Source organism: Prionailurus bengalensis, chromosome A2 (assembly GCF_016509475.1).
Source record: "Prionailurus bengalensis isolate Pbe53 chromosome A2, Fcat_Pben_1.1_paternal_pri, whole genome shotgun sequence".
Taxonomy (NCBI): Eukaryota; Metazoa; Chordata; class Mammalia; order Carnivora; family Felidae; genus Prionailurus; species Prionailurus bengalensis.
The window spans coordinates 22,473,689-22,495,612 of NC_057348.1; the positions used below are offsets into that span (position 1 = coordinate 22,473,689).

The following is a 21,924-nucleotide window of genomic DNA, read 5'->3' on the forward strand; positions in this document are numbered from 1 at the left end:
GGGGGTGGACAAAATAGGATCACAGCTGCTTTGTGATGGACACATGGGGCTCAGCAAAGGCTCCTGGCTAATTTTGCTGCACATTTTCCATAAAGAAAAGGGTGTTGTTGTTGTTGTTGTCTGTTTTAAATCTCAAATATCGCCACCAAAGGAGTGAGGGAAAGAAAGGAGGGTAGGCCGGAGAACCCCTCCAGGCAGGGGGCCAGGTCTAGGCTGGAGGGTCCCCAACCATTCCACTGCAAATGCGTACACATTCTGTGCTCTGTGCAGTTTTCAAGTCTCAGTTAAAAAACACCCACCTCGGGCACCTGGGACTTCAGCACAAGTCATGATCTCACTGTGAGTTCAAGCCTCGGGTGGGCGGGCTCTGCGATGACAGCCAGAACCCATTTGGATCCTGTGTCCCCCTGTCTCTCCGCCCCTCCCCCTGCTCACTTGCACGCATGCTCTCTCTCTCTCTCAAAAATAAATAAACATTGGGGCGCCTGGGTGGCGCAGTCGGTTAAACGTCCGACTTCAGCCAGGTCACGATCTCGTGGTCCGTGAGTTCGAGCCCCGCGTTGGGCTCTGGGCTGATGGCTCAGAGCCTGGAGCCTGTTTCCGATTCTGTATCTCCCTCTCTCTCTGCCCCTCCCCCGTTCATGCTCTGTCTCTCTCTGTCCCAAAAATAAATAAACGTTGAAAAAAAAAATTTTTTTTAAAAAATAATAATAAATAAATAAATAAATAAACATTAAAAAAAACAACCCACCTCACACCCAGATATGGCAGGATTCAGGCCACCAGTGCCAGCATACACACTGTTGTGGATTGTCTGTGAAAGAGAAGAAAGTCAGAGCTGAGAAACTTCTACAGCAATGTCACACAGTTACTATGTCTGTTGGGTGTCGTCCTTAAGATAATGGCTTTAAAAAGTGAAGGGGGCGTGGCTCAGTCCGCTCAGGTCATGATCCCACCCTTCGTGAGTTTGAGCCCCCACGTCCAGCTCTGTGCTGACAGCTCGGAGCCTGGAACCTGCTTCGGATTCTGTGTCCCCCTCTCTCTCTGCCCCTCCCCTGCTGGCACTCTGTCCCTCTGTCTCTCAAAACTGAATAAAAGTTAAAAAAAAATTTTTTTAAGAAAATAAAATAAAAAGTAAAGGGAGCTGGTGGTCAAGATCCTTGGGTTGCAGCCCCAATGCCGTCGCCTCTCATGGTTTATTTAGCACCTCTGGGCCTCAGTTTCCTCATCCATAAAATGGGAACAGAGCCACCTCTTCTGTAGGTTTGATAGGAGAACAAAAGGAACTCAGAGCCAAAAACACCCTTCAAAGAATGAAAAGTGTTAAGCCAAACCACGTGGAGATTTTGTCACACTCCCAGTGTGGCCTGGGCCCTGTGCCTGCCCTACTCCCTGCATAGCCTCACTCACCCTGTTTCCACCTCCATCAAGTGCAACCACGGCCAAACATAGTATTACTGATAATAGATTAACTAAAGTATCATTGATCAAAAAAATAGATCACCAACCCTCCTGTGTGTGCCTGACACCTCCAGGAACCCTCCCTCCAGTCCTTTGGGGCCCACTTCATCACCCCATGTACAGCTGGGGCTCTGGGAGAACAGCAGTCCCTGCCCCCTTTGCGTTCAGACTTGCTTTCAGGTCCCAGCATGGCAACACACGCAAACACTAATGCAAGTGCACGTGGGCTGCGACTTCACAGGGTTTTGTCCCAGAACAAGCAGAAGTCATATTAACATGGAGTTCACCACCTGGCCCCATCTGTGTTCCTTCATGGGCTGGCCCCTCCACGCCACGGCAGCAGAGCAGACAACAGTGTCCTGTGGCCCTGCAGGGAACAGTGGGCGCGGGGCCTCAGTGAGGCTTCACGTCCCTGGCTCAAAGCAGGCATTACCCTTGACCCTGCGAAGTCCAACGAGCTGGAGGAGAACACGGGTGGGAAGAGTCCCGAGGACACAGGTGCTCCCACTAGACCCAAGCCCCAGCTGGGGTGGGCCACTGAGGCCCTGGGAAGCAGCCAGAACCGGCTTGCTCTTCATGAGACAATGAGTCCACTGTTACTGGCCGGGACCTTGATTAATATTTGCAAAAGGAGCAAAGTGGAAAATTCCACCTGGGCAGAGGCAGGGCCCAGGGGAAGTATCAACAACCTCAATGGCCTTGTTCTCCCAGGGATGGACCAGACAGAGAAACAAAGGCCTGATAAAGGATACAGAACCTGAGAGTGTCAATGCACTTGGATCCAAAGGAATTTCCTTATTTGGGTCAGGGAGGCATTAATTTTTTTGTCATCCTGACTTTCCTGCCCCTAAACTGACACAACACCTTGAAATCCTTCAACTCTCTTTCTCTCTCTGTAGTCTCCCAATAGCCCTGCCAGACCAGCAGAGCTGATGCTGGCCCCATGTTACAGATAGGGAAACTGAGACTCCAACACAATGAGAGCTTCGCCCAAGGCCAGCAACTGGTGAGTAGCACATCCAGGCAAACCCTGGTGTCTCAACTGCCAGCGGTGGCACAGAGCCTGTTCCAGGGAGTCTGGGGTCAGGTGTCACAGGGACTAGACAGGGTGGACTTCTGGGCTCCAGCAGAGGCCCCGACCTTTACTCCACCAGAGGAGGAAGAGGAGAAAGAGGAAGAAGCCCAAAGCAGCTCTCCCGGGTAGGCAGGTGTAAGCACCACCATGGGGGGAAGGTGCACATAATTGATTCATTCAAGCATTTAACAGTGCCTCCTAAATACCGGGAGGCCAAGGCCACTGTGGATGCGAAGGTGCACTGCGTGGTGGCCCTTTGAGAAACCCAGACCTGGCAGAATTCAGGACTGAAGGGGGAAGGTCCAAGTATCTCCAAAGGCTGCTTCCCTCGCAGGCTCAAGTCACCTCACTGAGCCACTTCACGGTCTCATCTGCCCCATTTTACAGAAAAGGAAACAGGCCTTGAGAAGGGCAGCGACACGCCACAGGTCACAGAGAGAGAGGAAGCTAAGACACCTGGATACTTAGTGGCCCTGCCTCCAGTTTATAAAGCCACAATGTTATTGGGCTTAGGTATTCAAACCAATGGTGTCCCTTCCAACGGGCCCCTTGAAGGCTGTATGCTTACCAACAAGGACCTCTCATGAAGAACACTTTTTGGAATGACCTTCCGAGCCAGCATGGACCCCCCCCCCCCCCGTCCACCCCCCAAGCAGGCACAGCTTGCTTGCCTACAGAGAACACCAGCGGTGGCTACAAGTCCTTCCCCTCCACGCCCATCCCGCAGTCCTGTCTACAGAGCTGGTCATGGGCATCATCACCATCCCAGAGCCCCAGACGGCCAGGGCGCTGTCAGCGCTGTGCCCACACTCCACGCTGCTCAGCGTCCCTCCTTCCACCCCTGCTACCACATGCTCAGTGACGTCCACACCACACTCACCTCCCCCTTCACTCATCAGCTCCTGCCCCTGGAGAAAGAACCTTCGACCCTCCTTTTCTTAAAACCACCCCCACCCCACTCCCATCTCTGAATGCATTTCCTCCCATGTCCATTTCATCCCCTCTTGTCAAAGCCACCCCTGACTGCGAGTGACGCACCCTGACCTCTCTGCCCCATTTGATCCCCCGGGGCTGCTCCCTCATCCCGGGTTTTTTTCACCCCCTATAAATGTCCTACTCATAAATCCTATCTCCAGGCCTCAGCTCTACATCCCTGCTCATTCCCACACCTCTCGCACTCATGGTCCCAACACACAGCTGTAAAGCCAGCATAACTCGGAGCCTGGACCACAACGGGGACTCACCTGTTCATTGAGGGAATGCATATTGGTTAGCAGCCACCTTCTCGCTGGTCTCAGAGGGGCTGGCCCCCCATTGCCCTGCACAGTCACCCAAGTGGCCTTTCTAAAGCTTAAACTGACCACTGCCTAAACCTCGGCTGTTGTTGTTCCTTGGCACCCGGGGACAAAGTTCACGATCTCCACTGGGCCTAGGGGCCTGTCTCCAACTGCAATTTCACAGCAGGGCAGGCACACATGCCCTTGAACATGCACTCACCACATTCATCCCCAGAGAGCGCCCGTCAGCCAGTACCTGTGTGTCATTCACCTTTGCACCCCAGGACTGGCACCCTGCAGGTATTTGCTGAGAAGACAGACAACTATCAGAGCTGTAAAAGGTCTCAAGGACCACATAGGTCAAAGCAACTCAGAGAGGTTGAGTAAGGGGCCCAGAGTGACCCAGCCCCAGGCAGTGATGAGGCAACAATCTCCCGTCAGTCAATTCTCCAGGGTCAGGAACCAGACCAATCCTCTGGAAACATCACATGGAGCCCCACATGTACGCATGCCAGAGCTCTAGCTGACCTTGAGACTGAGCTCCAGTCCATGTAGCCCGAAATCTGTACCCAGCAAGTGAGCCAGGCCTGGCACATAGTAGGACCTCAGCAAAACCAGCTGCTTGATAAAGTCAACCTCTCACCAGCTGACAATTCCCTCCATAAGTTTCAGGGCCGTCTCTAGGCCTTCATCTCTTCATCTGTAGGAAGGCCGCTAACATGGCCTGCAAGTTTCAGTGGCCTGGAGTTGGTCAACCTAACTTGGTCCTTTGCAAACAGGGGACTGCAGCAGCCCAGATCTAAGCTCTGAGATCCACTGTTAGCCCAACTAATTTTTTGTTAACCTGTTCCCAAATCACTGTGTCTCAAAGGATGGTTCCAGCCAGCCGCAGGCGGCAGAATTACCAAAAGAGGGCTTGTAAAAGCAGAGCCCAGTGGGTGCCCAGAGGTCAGAACAAGTGTCTGAGGGCCGGCCGGGGATTTGCATTTAAGGCGGCGCGTGATTCTTGCGAACAGCGAAATCCAGACAGCGTCCGACGCTTCCGCCTTCGGACACCCAAGTGTTACTTTCAGACCTCGTTTTGTTTGGCAGTAAACACACCAGGTTTCCATTACTCTAACAACACACAACTTAGTTCCTCAGAAGTACTAGCTGCCGCGAAGAACTCAGCGAGGTTCGGCTGCCCGCGTCCCACCCTTTTGTCTCGGGGAGGGGGGGGGAAGGGGCGCCGGTGCGGAAGGTGGGGCTCCTGCCTCGGCGTCCAGCCCGGGTCCTCCCGACTCACCCACTCCCGGCCCGAGGCCGCCCGGGGCTCCGGTCTGCGGCCAGGGTCGTGCGGGTCGGGGCGCGCCCCATGCTACTCACCCTCGGCAGCTGGGGCCCGGGGCGGGGCGGGGGGGGGGGGCTGCGGCGGAGCGGCGGCGTCAGGGCCCTCGCCCCGCTACCCTGTAACTGGCGGCGCCGGCGCACCGCGCGCTCTCCGCGGCCTGGAGGGGAACGACGGGCGGGCGGTTCGGACCGGGTCTGCGGGCTGGCCCGCGCGCGCGTGTGCAATCCTGCACTTGGCTCACTGCTCCCACGTGTGCACGGGGTCCGGAGCGCGCCGGGACCGCCGGTGCTCTGCCCACCAGGCGCCCCGAGGCTCTGGGACGCGGCCCATTCCCGCGAGCCCCGGCAGGCGGGCCCCGGCGCTCCTACGTTGCCACCCAGAGAGGGGTCCGCCCTCGGCGCGGGCGGCGGGGCCGGGGCGGTGCTGCGGGAGGCGGGGCCCCGAGGGATGGCCCCGGGTGCGTGATAAGAGTGCGGCCGGCCGGGGGCTGAAGTGGGTTCCGCGATGTCGCTAGCGCTGCTGAGTCTGGCCGCGCTGTGCTGGGGATTGGTGTCCACGGAGCCGGTAAGCCTCCGCCCGCGCCCCTTTCCCACGTTCCCTCCCTGGAGCCCCGACCCTGACGGCGTCCGACGCCCCATCTCATGCTTGTTCTCCGAGGGCCCCCTGGAAGGGGCACACATGCGCCCTCTGGGTCAGCCCGACACGCCGTCCTGGGCTTCAGGCTCGAGTCAGGGGCGTCGGAATCAGAGGGCCCCGGGCTCAAATGCCAGCCGGTGTTCTGGATTCGGTCATTTATGCTCACTGAGGCTCGGTGTCTTCATCTGTAGAAGGAAGACTCACTTGGGTCTAGTGAGGAACAGCGACAGGGCTTGCAAGGCAGCAGCAAAGAGCCTGGCACATGGTAGGCACTCAATATTGTTAATTGTTACGCTTGCAATCGAGGTCTGCCCACTTTTGGGTACAAGAACTGCTTCTCGGGGCGCCTGGGTGGCTCAGTCGGTGAAGCATCCGGCTTCGGCTCAGGTCATGGTCTCGGGATTCGTGGGTTCGAGCCCCGCGTCCTGCTCTGTGATGCTAGCTCAGAGCCTGGAGCCTGCTTTAGATTCTGTCAGTCTGTCTGTCTGTCTGTCTCTCTCTCTCTCTCTCTCTCTGCCCCTCCCATACTTATAGGGAATATTCTCTCTCTCTTTCTCTCTCTCTCTCTCTCTCTCTCTCTCTCTCTCAAAAATAAATAAATAAACGTTAAAAAACAAAACAAAAAAAACCCTGCTTCTCCATTACTGCTTGCCCTCTTTTGCCATGTTGATTGATGCTGTGCTAGGGTACCATGACCCGGAGCTAGTAATCTGTTGAACTCTGGCTGGTTTCCTTTTCTCCCCAGTGCCTCGAAGGATTGAGGGAATCTCTTGGGTCAGTAGTGAAGAAAAATCTTATGAAACAGCATTTGAAACTATATCCCTGCTCTCTTAGCATAGAGCGTAAAACATGGTGGTTACTTGTTCATGATTATGGAAAGATGAACCCCGATCATGTGCCCTGGTGCCTCCAGCTACTCTCCTTGTTGCTTTGCTTCTTCCTAAAATTTGTCTCACCAGCCCTTTGACAAGAACTCAGCTCCCACTATGGTGTCTTACTTGTTTAAAAAAATGTCTGATATTACTTGGAGTTCAGCTTTAAAAAGACAAAGATGAGGGACTAACGATTTCACCCGAACCCATATTACTCAAACCATCAAAAGTTTTACCTTCTGTCTTACGAGATGTTTGGAAATGTACAGGCTGAGAGGGATCAGACTCCAGAGCTGGTTGACTTTTTTTTTTTCAACGTTTTTTATTTATTTTTGGGACAGAGAGAGACAGAGCATGAACGGGGGAGGGGCAGAGAGAGAGGGAGACACAGAATCTGAAACAGGCTCCAGGCTCCGAGCCATCAGCCCAGAGCCCGACGCGGGGCTCGAACTCACGGACCGCGAGATCGTACACCTGGCTGAAGTCGGACGCTTAACTGACTGCACCACCCAGGTGCCCCAGAGCTGGTTGAATTTTACTGTATAGGGTCTTGTCACTGGAACTTGCTGCTGCCTGAAAGTTAAATATTTTAGATCCAGTATTTTCTTCCAAAACAAAAGTACTGATTATTTGTTTCTTAAAATGACATGAGCCATTAACCCTAAAGGATTTAGTACTGGCCTTTTTGGGCACTAATGATCAAGAGTTTTTAAAAACTCTTTTCAAAAGATAACATGATGAAATCACAACTGCTTTTTGATTTTCTGAATAGCTAGCTCAGGTGAGTCCTTTTGTATCAGAGAAGGAATATTTTAAAGACACTGGGACAGCACCTTGGATTGCATTCATAACTTTCTTCCATTTATCTTCTTGGCACAGCTAGTCCTTAACCTGGAGAGAATCAGTAGGTTCTCTGGATGGTCCTCAAAATCTACACTTGAACATTAGAGTGGGAAGGGGTCTTTATGATGGTCCAGATCACCCCTGCTTATAGCAGGGAAAGGGGGTGAGGCACAGACAGGAGTGGAGACCCAACTCTAGTTTTTAAGTGTGGCGATGAGCAGGCTTGAGGATCTAAGTATATTGATAGCTAATCTAAGGTCTATCGTAGCCTACGATGGGCCAGCTTAGTCTCCCCTAAACTGAAGTGGAACCAGCCCAACTTTTCTCTGAAAGTTTGCCACTTGTATATTCATTTTAAGAAAAATATGGTGTTTTGTCTAATTTGGCAAATGAAGGCTTATGGTTTGCTGACATTCAACACAATACTTTGTTTCTTTCTCTCTTGCAGACCATTCAGTGTGGCTCTGAACCTGGTAGGTGTGCTAGGGAATGGGTATTTGGGGCTTTATACTGACAGAACAGTGGACTTTTAGAGGGCCCAAATCCAGGCAGTGGGTCATTGGAGACCAGGGAGAGGGTGAAACATTGCTTTGTTAGCCAACGTGGATGAAGCCTCTACCCAGCAAGGCAGAGCTCCCAGTGTTTCAGATGGGCTGGCTTCCTGGCCAGTAAGAGGGGCACAGGCAGGGCCGGAATCCCCGTTCATGGTGGAAAGTGAAGCCTGCCGCTCTGGGAGATCAAGTGCTGTGATAAGGAGGTCACTTACAGTGGAGAACAGGAAGCAGCTGTCTTAGAGAAGGAGGAGTGTTTGAGATGGTAGCCTTTGAAGAATGAGTGGGCTCCTGCCCAAGAATTGTGGATGGAAAAAGGTGAGCTGGAGGAGGGTTGGGGCCACCAGTGATTAGGAAGTGGGAGTTGTGTGGGCCAGCTGGCTGGAGTCCAGGCTGATACATGAGGGACAAGCATGTCAAATTTGCTAAATACATCCTTAAGTGCACAGGCGCATGGGGTGGTCCCAAGTGCCCTGTGGGGTGGGGCCGGAAGGTTACCAATCTCCTTGGCCATAAATCAGCCAGCACTAAGAGACGTGTGCTGCCTTAGCAGGAAGAAGAGATGAATAGGGAGCGAAGGATGGATCGGGGTGGGCCACTCAGAGGAGATGGCGTTGGGTAGGGCCAGGGAGGAGAGCGTCTTAGGCAGTTTTGCCTCTTCCCAGGACTGTCTCCAGAGTGGATGATCCAACACACTCTGACCCCAGGAGACTTGAGGGACCTCCGAGTGGAACCTGTTAGAAGCAGAGTTGCAATGGAGGACTATTCAATTTTGATGAATGTGAGCTGGGTACTCCGGGCAGATGGTAAGTCTGCATCAAGCAATAAAGTATCTACTAAAGCAGAAAAGTGCAGATTGTGTGACCCATTAATTCCACCGCTGGCAGGAACCAAACAGAATACTGTAAATACACAAGTGCACCAAAAGCCACATACTGTGGTCCCCCCTTATCTGTGGTTTTACTTTCCATGGTTTCAGTTACTCATGGTCAACCAGAGGCTGGAAGCAGACGGTCCTCCTTCTGACGTATCTTCAGAAGGTCCATAGTAGCTTAATGCTATGTCAGCACCAACCACATTCACCTTGCTTCACCTCATCACATAGAAGATGGACGAGCACAGCACAATATTTTCAGATAGAGATCACATTCACATAACTTTTATTACAGTCTGTTGTTATAATTGTTCTATTTTATTATCAACTATTGTTAATCTCTTGTTGTGCCTGATTTATAAATTAAACTTTATCATAGGTATGTGTGTATCGGAAAAAAATGTAGATAGGGTTCAGTACTCTCCACAGTTTTAGGCATCCACTGGGGGTCTTGGAACATATCCCCTGTGACTAAGGGGGTGGGGTGCTGCTGTACTAGATTATTCTTGGTAGCATTATTCATAACAGCCAAAAAATGGAATGCATCAAATGCCTGACAGTAGAATTGGAATCACAGAACCAACCCGATGCAGCAATGAGTATGATGATCTGTCACTAAACACAGTATGGATGAATGAATCTCACAAATATAAGACACCAGATTCCAGAGTCCACATCCACATCTGAATGCAAAACTAAGTGGTTGGAAGCCACAGTAGTGGTTCTTCTTGGGTAGGGAGCAACTGACAGCACGAAGGGCATTCCTGGTGTGTTTCTCAGCCTGGGTACTGGCTACGTGAGTGTGACAACCCATCATGTGGTCTACTTATGATCTGTGTACTCTTTGGTTTTGTTATATCTTGTGGAAGAAAACAGAGTAAGTGCAGAGTGATGATTTCCCTCTCCCCCGCCCCAGCCCCCAACCACCACCAAGTTTAGGAAAAGTGCTGGCTCAGGTACATTTCTGTTTCCCAAATGGCACCATGAAAGTCCTGGCATTTCCCCCAAGGCAGCTTGCAAGTTCTTTCAATGAACCAATCCTGGGGGCCTAAAGCCCATGTCTCTGCTTTCCACCCGCTCAATTCAGTTCAATTCCATCAAGTCAGGAATTCAGGAATGCCAGGCACAGAGAGGTGAGGCGGCCACCGTTCCCACCCAGTAGGGCTCTCAGAGGACTGGGGGAGGCAAACAGAGGGGCACAGGCTCAGTGTCAGGGGGTCCCAGAAGGAGCTGTGCTCCATCTGAATGGGGTGGAGGCAGCGGGGAGCTGGCGAGGGTCCTCAGGGAGCACTGTAACTAGGTGGTGCAGTGAGGCAGTGGCCCTACACCGAGTACAGAGTGAGCATTTGCATTTGTTAGCTGTTATTACAGGAGAGCTTGGCCTTGAAGGAGTGGTCAGCCTTCCAGGCAGGGAATAGGGGGAGGGAGGGGCAGTCAGAACAGCATGGTTTGGTGATGACACTCTGAGGGGCCTGTTCCTTTTAAAAGACACCCACGGTAGTGCAGAGCCAGAGTCCCCTTTGCAGGATCCTGTGAAATTGAGGGTTACCAGTGAGGAGGAAAGAGCTTGGGTTTTGGAGTTAAATCCATATCTGCCACTGATGAGCTTTGTAAGCTTAGGCAGTGCTCCCTGAAATCCCCCAAGCCTCACTCACCCTATCTGTAAACAGAGGACAGCAAAGGTGCCTACCTTACAGGACTGTTGTGAATATGAACTGGGATAAGGCATGTAAACCCTCCAGCATCAAGCTGGCTGCATAGTAGGTGCTAAATAAACAGCTGCCTTCTTGCCTGTCTCTGCAGCCAGCATCCGCTTGTTGAAGGCCACCAAGATCTGCGTGACAGGCAAGAGTAACCTCCAGTCCTACAGCTGCGTGAGGTGCAATTACACAGAAGCCTTCCAGACTCAGACCAGACCCTCTGGCGGCAGAGTGAGCGCGCTGAGGCACTTCGGCTAATTGTCATTAAAGCTCGCCCCTTTGCTTGGGGGGCAGACGTGACGTGCAGTACACACAGGCTGCTCAGCAGCCACAGCTTGGAGCCTGGAGTAGGATGCCTGGGTTCAAATCCTATTTTTGGCCACTTCTGGGCTGTGTGCCGTGGGCAAGTCAGCATCTCTGGGCCTCAGTTTCCCCATCCACAAAGTGAGGGGAGCTGAACTTAAATTATATCCTGGCTCTCAAAGTTTATACTTCTCTGATTCTGTGACTTACACTGGCAAATGGTGTGAGCTCTGTTCCCGTAGTAAACATCAGCTGGAGACAGAAGTTTCAGCAGTAGGTAAAGGAATGCAATTATAAATGGAAAGGGCAGCACACAAAGGCACTACATTTCTGCGTTGCAGTGCTTTGGGAATTCAGGGGTTCTTTGCTTTGCCTTGCAGTGGACGTTTTCCTACGTAGGTTTTCCTGTGGAGCTGAACACAGTCTACTTCATTGGGGCCCACAATATCCCCAATGCAAATATGAATGAAGACAGCCCCTCCATGTCTGTGAATTTCACCTCACCAGGTAACTCCCTCACTCCTCCCTCTGTCATCCTCTGTCTTGCGGGGATGCTTGCTGTCTGGTGTGTGGTTTTGGCACAGAGAGGCTGGGGTGCCTCGACAAGGCATTTGACTTCGCCGAGTCTGGTTTCCTCGTGAGACACAGTAGTGACTATGCCTCACTCACAGAGTGGGGGAGAGGAGGAAGTCAGATAAAAAGTAGGGAAAAGCCTGTTCCTGTGTGTCAGGCACCAGCTGAGCACCTGATGTGGATCCTGTCACCAAAGCTTCCAACAGCCCTGAGGTTGTTGGATAGATGAAGACATTGAGAGCTTAAGTGACTTGCCCTGGGTTACACACACAGGAAGAGTGAAGCTGACGTCCCAACCCTGGGCCTTCTTGATCAGTGACTTTAACCATCTGCCACTAATGCAGAATGTTGTGGGTACAATGTGGGCTCCAGTGTCGGCTGGCTTCCTCACTGGCTGTGGTGTTGAGGAGTGGCTGGGTCTCTGAGGACCCATGGACCCCAGTCGGCCCCCGGGGCTGTCAGTGAAATGCAGGTGGCACTGGGTTGAACGCTGGGTTATTTCCCCTATGCTACAGCACACAACCAGCCCTCCAGTATCACACCTTCAGGGTCACACACGGGGCTGCCACGCGGATGAGACAGGATCGTGTGTCATGTGTAGAGGGGCCAGCATGGTGCCGGCTACAGTGGTTCCCATGCCACCCTCACCTGGGTCACCTGTTCTGTACTCCACTCCTGTCCTCTGCCTCTGGCAAGGTGTCCAAGCCAAATGGGGTAAATTTCTGATTCCTTGCTGTTCTTTGAGAGTGTGGTCCAGGGTGTTCTTTTTGCCCAACAACTTACTACATAGTAGTTTCCAGCTTTCTTGATGCGACCAAACCCCATTTTAAAAAACATAAATGTCTTATTTTGGAGTAATTTTAGCTTTACAGAAAAGTTGCAAAGATAATAAAAAGAACTGTGTGGATGTCCAAAGGATCCCCATATAGCTCTCAGGCAGTTTCCCCCATCATTCATTCACCTTTGATGTCACCGTGGTACGTTTATCAAAGCTAAGAAACCAACATGGGTACATCCCTATTAACTAAACTCCAGACTTTATTTGGATGTCACCTGCTTTTCCATGAATGCCCTCTTTCTGTGCCAGTCCCATTTAGTCCTCGTGTCCCTCGGTCTCCTCTGGTAACAGGTTTGAGTCTTCCTTTGTTCTTCAGGACCTTGACAATCTAGGGTGCCGGCCAGGCATCCTGCAGAACGTCCCCTAGTCTGGGTTTGTCTGATATTTGTCTCCTGATTAGATTGGGGGTGTGAGTTTTTGGAGAGACAGTGCAGAGGTCGAGTGTCCTTGTCCTCGCTTCCTATCAGGGGCGGGTGACATACACACCACGTCACTGGTCATGTTCACCATCGTCACTTGGTTAAGTGGTACCTGCCAGGCATCTCCCTTGTAAATCTACTGATTTTCCATTTCTCTACTATGACTTTTTTAAAAAAGCAAATGACTAAATGTCCCCCTATTCTGGGGTAGGGGTGTGGGGTGGATTGAGTTCCACTTCCTGGAAGAGGCGGTATTTACATATATTATCAAACCTTTTCAAAGGTTCAAGTCTTCTCCCGGGGATCATAGATACTATTCTGATAAAGGTTGTATTTAAATTAGACTCTGGTTATCACTTCGTGGGTAGTCTTCTGTTTAACCACCAAATGCCAAATGTTAGCGTCCCATTTAAATTTGCTATCTTACCTCACATCTTGAGTATTCTGGCAGTTTGTTACAAGTGTGGTAAGCATGTGTGCATGTGTGCTTGCTGGTGAGGGAGTGAAGCAGAGATCCCTTTTTCTAACGTAAAAACTTCCATTCAAATCTCCAGGCTGCCTAGACCACATAATGAAATACCAAAAAAAGTGCATCAAGGCAGGTAAGTAAATACATGCTTGCTTTTGTCATTAGAGGAAACTGGAGCCAGCACAACCCAATCCATCTTCCATGAAGAAACTGAGGCCCAGAGCAGGGGAGTTCTGTGTCCAAGTTGCACGGAGAGGGCTGATCCCTGGCCAGCACTCCTGGCCAGCACTGTGCCGACTCAGTCAAGCAGCCTGTCCAGAGAAGGACCTATTCTGAGTAGGTTTAGGTAGTGAGCCAACAGTCAGAGAAAAACACCCGCTGTACAAACTGCACTTACAGTGGTGCTGATTGGAGGCCCTTCCTGACTGGAGGGGAATCTGTAAGTCCTTCCACTGACCTCTGGCCCTGGGGGCCCAATGAACCTTCCATTTGGATTAGCAAGCATTCGAGGTGGGAGTGTTAGCTAAAGTAATGACCTCAAAGCATATTCTCAACTTGTGTCTTCACTGGAGTTCACCTCTCACAGGCTAAACTATTAGAATCTGCCTCTACCCTTGGAGTTTTGAAATAAGTATCTTGAAGATAATCAGTCCTAAGTGTCCGATTTCCAAGGATTTTACAAGGGTGCTTGTAAATTTCTGGGTAATACAGTCTTATGATGCTAATGAGGCTAGTGGCACATGAGGGAACCAATCCCCATCTTTTACGCACCCCCAACCCAGCGGACATCCCTGTGCACCCCATCAGACTGAACTGCACACAGACTCCTTCGTGGAAGGCAGACTTGGAGCTTTATGCTTCCTTTCTTGCCTCCCACCAAAAGAGATCTGGATTGTGGAGGGCACAGTGGGTGTGGGGAGCTCTGAGGGCCTTCCATCAGTCCTAGACCCCCCCCTCCAAAGACGGTTCTGAGCTAGGGCCTGACATGCTCTCCCCCATGGGGAAAACACCACACACTCCCATCTCTTCTGTTCCTGGAAATTAACCTGGTACTGATTTGCAAGTCCCAAAAATCAAACAACTGACTTTGTCTCACTGAGTAGGCCTGTCAGGGTATCCACTTGCTCTATAACCTTAAACATGTCTTCTGGCCTGGGGCTCCTCCTCCCCATCCTGGAAAGGAAAAAATGCTGACCTCAACCCTTAACTCAAAATGGATGTTGAGAATTGAAGGGAGTAGTAGAACCCCATCTGTGCCTCCAACACCACCCCCCGCCCCCAGCCCAGGGAAGCTATCTCAGCAAAGTGGTGATATGGGGCCCCTAAACTTTCTTGGGCAGCAGGTACTTTGCGATGCTGGGAGCAAGGACTAGTAAAAGGTACACTGTGCAGAGAGCCCTTGGATGCACGCATGCCAGAGAACTTAGATATGTTTTGGCCAAGCCCTTTGGGAGACTTAAATGAGGGGCAGTTTGCAACACCGTCCATGTGATTCTCTCTGGACTCAGGAAGTCTGTGGGATCCCAACGTCACTGCCTGTAAGAAGAACAAGACGGTGGTGGAAGTGAATTTTACAACCAGCCCCCTTGGAAACAAATACATGGCTCTCATCCAAAATCGCATTGTAATCGGGTTTTCTAACGTGCTGGAGGTACCTCTTCCCTTCGTTTCCTAACACCACCCCCAGCCTTGCTCACCTTGCTGATGAGGAAAATGCAGGTCCCCTAGGATTCCCTGGACAGGCTCTCCATTGTAACGGCACAGGCGGGTGGGTCCCTGATCTAGGTGTGCGGGGCTGTTTTGACTCCTTTAACAAATGAACACAAGTCCCTGGGAACATCCCTGCAACTGTCCCTGGGAATCTAAAACCAACCAGAGGTAGACGTATCTAAAGTAGGAAATGAATGCTTATTCACGCAGAGTCTGAGGAGTTGAGTCAGTTTGGGAAGAGCAGTCTTTTCACTGGCAATCTTGGTTCTCACTCCCCTGGCTCATGATTCTCCATGCTGTCTCATTCAATCTACCCCAGAACAAACCCCCAACGCGAACTTCTGTGGTGATCCCGGTGACTGGGGAGAGTGAAGGTGCTATGGTCCAGGTAAGGCTCACCGAGACGTCCGCGAGGGCAGGGGCGCTGGGGGACTGGCTGCTGCTACACAGGCCACCGGTCATGGGCGCTGATGAGCTCCCACCCCCGGTTCGCTTCTGCCGGCTGCCCGCACTAAGCAACAAGTGGGGAACCCTTGCCTCATTCGTTATGGAGGCAAAGGTGGAAGCAAACCTTCGGGCCATGATCCCTTTTGCTTTTATTAGTGGCTATTGACTTTCTGTTTTAGTCACAGAGCCTCAGAGAACTTCCGAGACAGGAGTACCATTTAATTTTCCCAAGTTTCGGTTTTAACTGCAAAATGAAGCAACAAAGGATTTAAAATCAGAAGGTTTGGGTTTCGAGCAGCGTATGAACTTTGAAGGGCAGCTGCCTGTCCTCTCGGCATGAGTCTAGTCAGCTGGAAAACAGGAAGCTGGCCCGGACAGATGCTCTCAGGTCTCTTTCAGCTCCGAGTTTATGATGTGGGGACATGGAGGGTCATAGAGGGACACAGCCACACCCAAGGCATAAGGAGCTTTTGTTTTTCATTCCCTGGAACATAAAGGTAGCACTCAGGCACGCCAGAGGGAGCAGATACCTGTCTGCATATTGTGACTGCACCCCTTTTCCAGGGAACCAGACTTTCCTAGTCCCGGAGGATATATCTGTCAATAGGAGCTCCACTGCTCCAGGTTGTGTTTTTTTTTTTTTAGAGGAAATATTTGTATATGTATTAGGCTGTGACCTAACCCTTTTAGATAAGGAAGCCAACATGTTAGCAACATGTACAAAGTTTACATTCACAATTCAGGAGTCAGGTGTTTGGTCTCAGGTTGCTGGTTTGGATTTTAGGGCTTTGTTATGGAAGTGTGACCAAGGCAAAAAATGTGTTTTGTTTTTTTTTTTTTCACCCTATTACAATGCTGGGGTGGGGGTGCGGTTCAAACCAGGAGAGAAAGGGGGGAGACATTTTGGTGGGAGTAGGCATTATGCTGAGCTTCTGCTCTGAAGCATGATGCGAGCTTCCCAAGCCTCTTGTTTTTCCCTCAGCTGACTCCGTATTTCCATACTTGTGGCAATGACTGCATCCGACGCAAAGGAACAGTTGTGCTTTGCCCACAGACTGGCATCTCCTTCCCGCTGGATGGTCGTAAGTGCCCAGCCATTTGTGCAGGGTGATCAGAGAGGTTCAGGGCCTGAGAGGCCCAGCAGCACTACCCCATTCAATACGGGCCAGGGTGGGCATGCACCTGCAGGAGGGTGCAGGAGCCCCTGCTGTGTACACGGTGAGGGGCTGGGGTGCAGGGGAAGATGTCCACACCGCCGTGCCAGAGGCCCTGACAGCTGATCGGGAATGGGGGCTTCATTTGCGAATCCACCACAAGATCCTTTATGAAACAGGATGCACACAAGAAGGGGGAAAAATAAACAGCGCAGAATGGATGTTCATTGTGCTACAAGGACCTACTGAAAAGTCAGTGACGCTAAAGGACTGAGTCCATGAGGGAATGTGCATTTCACCGCACTGTGATTTTCTTACCAGCCTCAGTGGCCCGGCCTGTTCCTGTAATTTGATATGGTCACTCAGCCACAAATTAGCAATATTGGCCCCCAAAGACACACCTCATTGATGCCTGACAGCAGCATATTTGGGGAAAATGTCCTTCTGGATTTAGAGATGGTAGTTCTCTTATTACAGACAGACAAATGTTCCCAGAACTAGCCCGGGCTGGAGTCAAAAGTTGCAAAGTGTTACTCTCAGAAACTCAGCCCAACAAACTGACAACCTAGGTACCTAACAGTCCTGACTTCTGTGTGGGCACAGTGCCTATGGATTCCTGAGCTTACCTGACAGATATTCCTGTGGGAGGTGGCATTACCCACCGTGTTTGTCAGTCTAACAAAACAGCCTTGAAAAATGGCATCTGTGTGTCCCATGTATTAAGTAATCACACTGAGAATAACATCAATTCATCAAAGAACAAAAAACCTGAATGCAAACTCTGGTTACCAGGGTGAAAATGCCTGTATGTAAGTGCAGTAAGAAGCCAAAATGATTTTGGCAGAACTTTAACCTCCTGGGTCCTATATCCCTTTTGAGAATCTAACAAATGGCCTGGACACTCTACGGAAAAATGCACCAATCTGCAGACCCCCTAGAGATCTACTGACCCTTGGTGTTAATAGGAATCTAAACTTCGGGGCACCTGGGTGGCTCAGTCGGTTAAGTGTCCGACTTCGGCTCAGGTCATGATCTCGCGGTTCACGAGTTCGAGCCCCGCGTTGGGCTCTGTGCTGACAGCTCGGAGCCTGGAGCCTGCTTCCGATTCTGTGCCTCCCTCTCTCTGACCCTGCCCCCATTCATGCTCTGTCTCTCTCTGTCTCAAAAATAAACGTTAAAAAAAAAAAAAAAGAAATCTAAACTGCTACAGAGTATAGAGTAAAAATCTTGTTTCCAAATAGGAGATAAATTTGGCTTTGTTTTGCTGAAAGTAAATCAACTTTGTTTTCTCCAGGCAGAAGCATGATGGGTGGCTGGCAGCCTTTCCTCCTCCCAGCCCTGCTGGGGGCCACAGCATTGCTGGCGGCTGGGATCTACGTAATATGGAGGCACAGTAAGTGTTATGATTAGTTCTTTAAAGAAACCTGAATGAGGAAATAACAGTGAATTTTTTAAAAGACTCCTCCAGAAGCAGTTACATTTTGGCATCAAGGCAAGAGCACTGATGTAATGCCCTAGAACTCTCCAAAAATACTGATAATGATGACTTAGTCACAACCACCAAGGCAAAGGAGGGATGGGGACCTCTCGATCCGGTGACTACCACCGGTTTCATTTTTACCATTGGGGCACCTACAAGCACTACAGTGGGCACAAGACAGCGAATAGCGAATTACATTTTTGCCTGTAACAGGTATTCCAAGCTAGTTCCTACTTTTTAAAAATAATTGTCCCATAGCATAAGAACAACACTCACTTGAATTCGTGTACCTCAGGGTCCTTGCCAACTCTTTAAACATCAAGAACTTAAATACAGAAGTCAGAGTATTTATACAGATACATGCGAGAAGGAAGCCCACTGCTTCTCCTTTTACCGTATGAGTCCTTTGTGATGTTGTGGACAGAACAAGATTAATCTCATAACCTAAGTAAGAAAGCCATGTGGAACCCTGACCTTGGGAATACTTCTATTCAGGGGATATGATCTGGCCTGTATTAGTTATAGTACTTTCATATGTAGTTTCTGTTCTGTAGCACGTACAGAATTCCAGTCAAGTTCCAGCTGAAATGGGGTACCAGTTAACCTAACACAACTACACAAAGACTACCATTTGCAGGCATCAGATGGATCAATTACTGAGTTGACTTAATTCAAAATGTGATGTGAAGGGCACAGGTCAGGTAGCCCTGTTTATATAGGACACTATGTAATACTGGTTAGAACCACCCACCTAAAACAAAGTACCTCCAACCTAAACAGTTTCTGTGACTTCATTTGAAAAGATATGGGTTAAGAAGACTGATGTAGTGATGGGGACTTGAAAATACATCATTTAGAGCATCTTGAAGGTTGTGTTGAGCATCAGTGTGTTTCAGGTGGTATGTTCAAAAGGAACATTGGGGGGGTATTTTCCTTGCTGGCAGTAACAACGTCCCTGGTGCTCAGCCAATATTCCCTCGCTGGGGTTCATTTACTAGTGGTGGTTCAGATTAGAGTGACGGCCTGCTGTGTGCCGTTCCTAGCTAACAAATGCTCTCTTCCCCCCACAGAAAGGATCAAGAAGGCCTCCTTCCCTACTGCCACCCTCCTGGCCCCCATTAAGGTTCTTGTGGTTTACCCATCTGAAATATGCTTCCATCACACAGTGTGTCACTTCACTGAATTTCTTCAAAACCACTGCAGAAGCGAGGTTATTCTTGAAGAGTGGCAGAAAAAGAAAATAGCGGAGATGGGTCCAGTGCAGTGGCTTACCACTCAGAAGAAAGCAGTGGATAAAATCATTTTCCTACTTTCCAATGACGTCAACACCATGTGTGATAGTACCTGTGACAAGAGTGAGGGCAGCCCCCATGAGAACTCCCAAGACCTGTTCCCCCTTGCCTTTAACCTCTTCTGCAGCGATCTGAGAAACCAGACTCCCCTTCACAAATACATGGTGGTCTATTTTAGAGAGGCAGATACCAAAGATGAGTACAGTGCACTCAGTGTCTGCCCCAAGTACCGCCTCATGAAGGATGCTCCTGCTTTCTGTACAGAACTTCTCCGTGTCGAGCAGCACATGTGAGCGGGAAAGAGGCTGACAGCCTGTTCCATGTAGGCCACCCAGAAGTGAGGGGCCCTGAAGCCTTCCTACTCCTCCACATTATAGGGGGAAAGCATCTCAGGATTCTAAAGTTTCTGTATGGACTACGTGCAGGGAGGATTTTACATACACCTGCTTTATTTAGCAATAGGAATATAGGGAGGATTCATAACTAAATACATATGCCTTAGCTTAATCAAAACTTTCATGCCAATAAAACTGTTATAAATACTAACTACTGTAGCGTTAACTAAAGGACAGAAACTAAATTTATAATTATAAAGCTAAATCAAAATCAAGGAGAGTAATAATGCAAAATTATAACCATTTTGATAATGCAGTGATAAAGCATCTTCCAGCCAAACATCCAATCTTGAACAGTCCATGCACTGCACTGTAGGTAAAACTTTACTTCTGTAACCTTCTAAACTTAATGAGTATCAAATTTAAGAAGGCTTCACTAATTCACTCAAGTAACTTCATAGGTGAAAAACCCTCTATTACATACAAAAACTATTTTAAAAAAACAGAATAGGGAATAACGAGCTGAACTCATCTCTGTTGGCCAGATAACATAGCATACAGGTAACTGCTCATACTATTTGGCACTTGTATAGGACCTCTCTGAACTAATTCGTGACCTGTCTGATTCTTGTACAGGTGACTTTTAACATGGACACCAATATACATTACTTGCAGACCTCCTATCAACTTTTGCTCAAAGTTACCTATTAGAGGTCACGTCAAGAGTTCAGTTTCTTGGTTATTATGTTAACTTTTCATGTTCAAAACACAAATCGTTCCTGCTCTTTAGAAAGTTAGCCCTCTTGAAGTAGTCTTTTATAAATCAGTTATAATGGTTTAAATTACCATAGAGTTCCATGACATAGAAATGTATGATATTTTAAGTCTTCCAACTTCTTTCTCTAAAAGCATCTTTTTAATGCAGAGGTTACCAAGGGGCTATATATATTATTTATATTTATGTTATGCCCATTTTTCTAAGATTGCTGGTCTTTCACACATACAATCCTGTATCTGCTCTAGAACGTGGCTCAGTTTCAGGTGGATGAATGTTAAAATATATTTGTGAAGTGTCAAAACTATCCTTAAAGGGCCATGCCACCCCTTCTAATACATGTCTTATGGATAAAATAAAAACCAAAATAAGGAAGCACAGAGTGAAAACTCACCATGTTCAGCTTCCCAAGCAGATACTTAGTAATGGCTGAGACAATATGTTTAATGTGGTTAAGCTCACTTGTCATGATCTGTTTTCATGGTGCTTAATAAAGTGCTGGTAAAAGAAGACGGACATGGCTTATGTCTAAACTTGGATCAGAAACCAACTTCCTCTGAATCAACATCTACCAGTTATAACAACAATATGTTATTATGTAAAAAAAAGATTATGAACAAAACTAACATTTTGCTTTTGGAATTAGGTAGCCACTAATAAATTGTGTTGAAACAGCCCAGATACATAAATAAGATCAATATTGTATATTTTGTCAAAAAAAAAACAAAAACACATAATTTTCAAATTGAAGGCACACATCTTCAATAGTACCAACATGTTAAAGTTGTTTTCTTATACTGGTGGGCTCTTCCCTGTTCCTGACCTACTGAGCAGGTATGTAAGATGCTTCCATTTATGCAAATGATCTGGTACCAGCATTTCTCCACATCCTAAGACTTCTAACCACCCTTATTCTCTTTTTCTATATTCTACTCTTCCTTCTGTCTCTTATCCATCCCTACTTCTGTCTCTCTGTCCCCCTCCATCTCCAGTTCTGGATGAGCAGATGGTGGGAGCAGGTACCCAGCAGGGGGTGGCAGGGATCCGGGACTCTCCCAGGCCCCCAGGTCTCTGAGCCTCTAGTGCTGTGCTTGCTGACTGACTCCCATCTCCAGACAATGCCTTCTCTTCCTGGGTGGGGCCAGGAAGGCTTCACCAAGGCCTGGACCACTGGTGCTACTAGCTGTCTGTACTGAGATTTTGCTTCAGATTGCTCACAGATTAAGGTCAAATAATCGTACTGGGCACAAAGAGCTCCAAGACCTTTCTCTTCGTTCCTCAGGTATAGGAAAACTGGGGGGCTCAATGACTAAGTTAGTAGTAATTACAACAGAAGTTAACTCGAAATTATACCTGAATTATTTCTATTTGGCTTTAGGAAGGAAATGAATTTTCCTTCTCAGTTTTTGTTGTTTTGGTCAGATAATGACGGTTTTCTTTCCCCAAGCCCACCTGGAAGCATGTCAGGTAACAAAAGCCGGCCCACCCAGCTTTAAATCTTTGCCTCTGG

The 21,924-nt window shown here is 49.2% G+C and overlaps 2 protein-coding genes across 3 annotated transcripts in view; one reads left to right on the forward strand and one right to left on the reverse strand.

Annotated features, from left to right (window-relative positions):
• CHDH (choline dehydrogenase) overlaps window positions 1–5,532 on the reverse strand; it is a 40,403-nt gene extending 34,871 nt beyond the window's left edge. The window contains exons 1-2 of one of the 2 annotated variants that reach the window (XM_043587654.1): window positions 5,179–5,532; window positions 752–814 (exon numbers count right to left, since the gene is read on the reverse strand). The gene's annotated coding sequence lies outside the window, so the exon portion shown is untranslated. Of the gene's footprint in view, window positions 1–751; window positions 815–3,780; window positions 3,912–5,178 lie in introns of those variants that run through there. The other variant, XM_043587655.1, reaches the window with a different exon arrangement.
• Window positions 5,533–5,556: 24 nt separating this feature from the next.
• IL17RB (interleukin 17 receptor B) lies at window positions 5,557–21,185 on the forward strand. The gene is made up of 11 exons (XM_043587657.1): window positions 5,557–5,707; window positions 7,943–7,967; window positions 8,711–8,851; window positions 10,723–10,850; window positions 11,303–11,429; window positions 13,307–13,354; window positions 14,730–14,872; window positions 15,251–15,319; window positions 16,361–16,460; window positions 17,827–17,925; window positions 19,083–21,185. Exons 1-11 carry the CDS (start codon window positions 5,648–5,650, stop codon window positions 19,595–19,597), a joined length of 1,455 nt encoding a protein of 484 aa, XP_043443592.1. The 5' UTR covers window positions 5,557–5,647; the 3' UTR covers window positions 19,598–21,185.
• Window positions 21,186–21,924: the final 739 nt, after the last annotated feature.

What these genes read in the sequence shown, in the direction of transcription:
- IL17RB (XM_043587657.1), top strand. Translation starts at nt 5,648, where the DNA reads ATGTCGCTAGCGCTGCTGAGTCTGGCCGCGCTGTGCTGGGGATTGGTG. An exon ending in TCAGTGTGGCTCTGAACCTG is followed by an intron (nt 7,968 to 8,710) that starts GTAGGTGTGCTA and finishes GCCTCTTCCCAG; the next exon opens with GACTGTCTCCAGAGTGGATG. An exon ending in AAAAAAGTGCATCAAGGCAG is followed by an intron (nt 13,355 to 14,729) that starts GTAAGTAAATAC and finishes CTCTGGACTCAG; the next exon opens with GAAGTCTGTGGGATCCCAAC.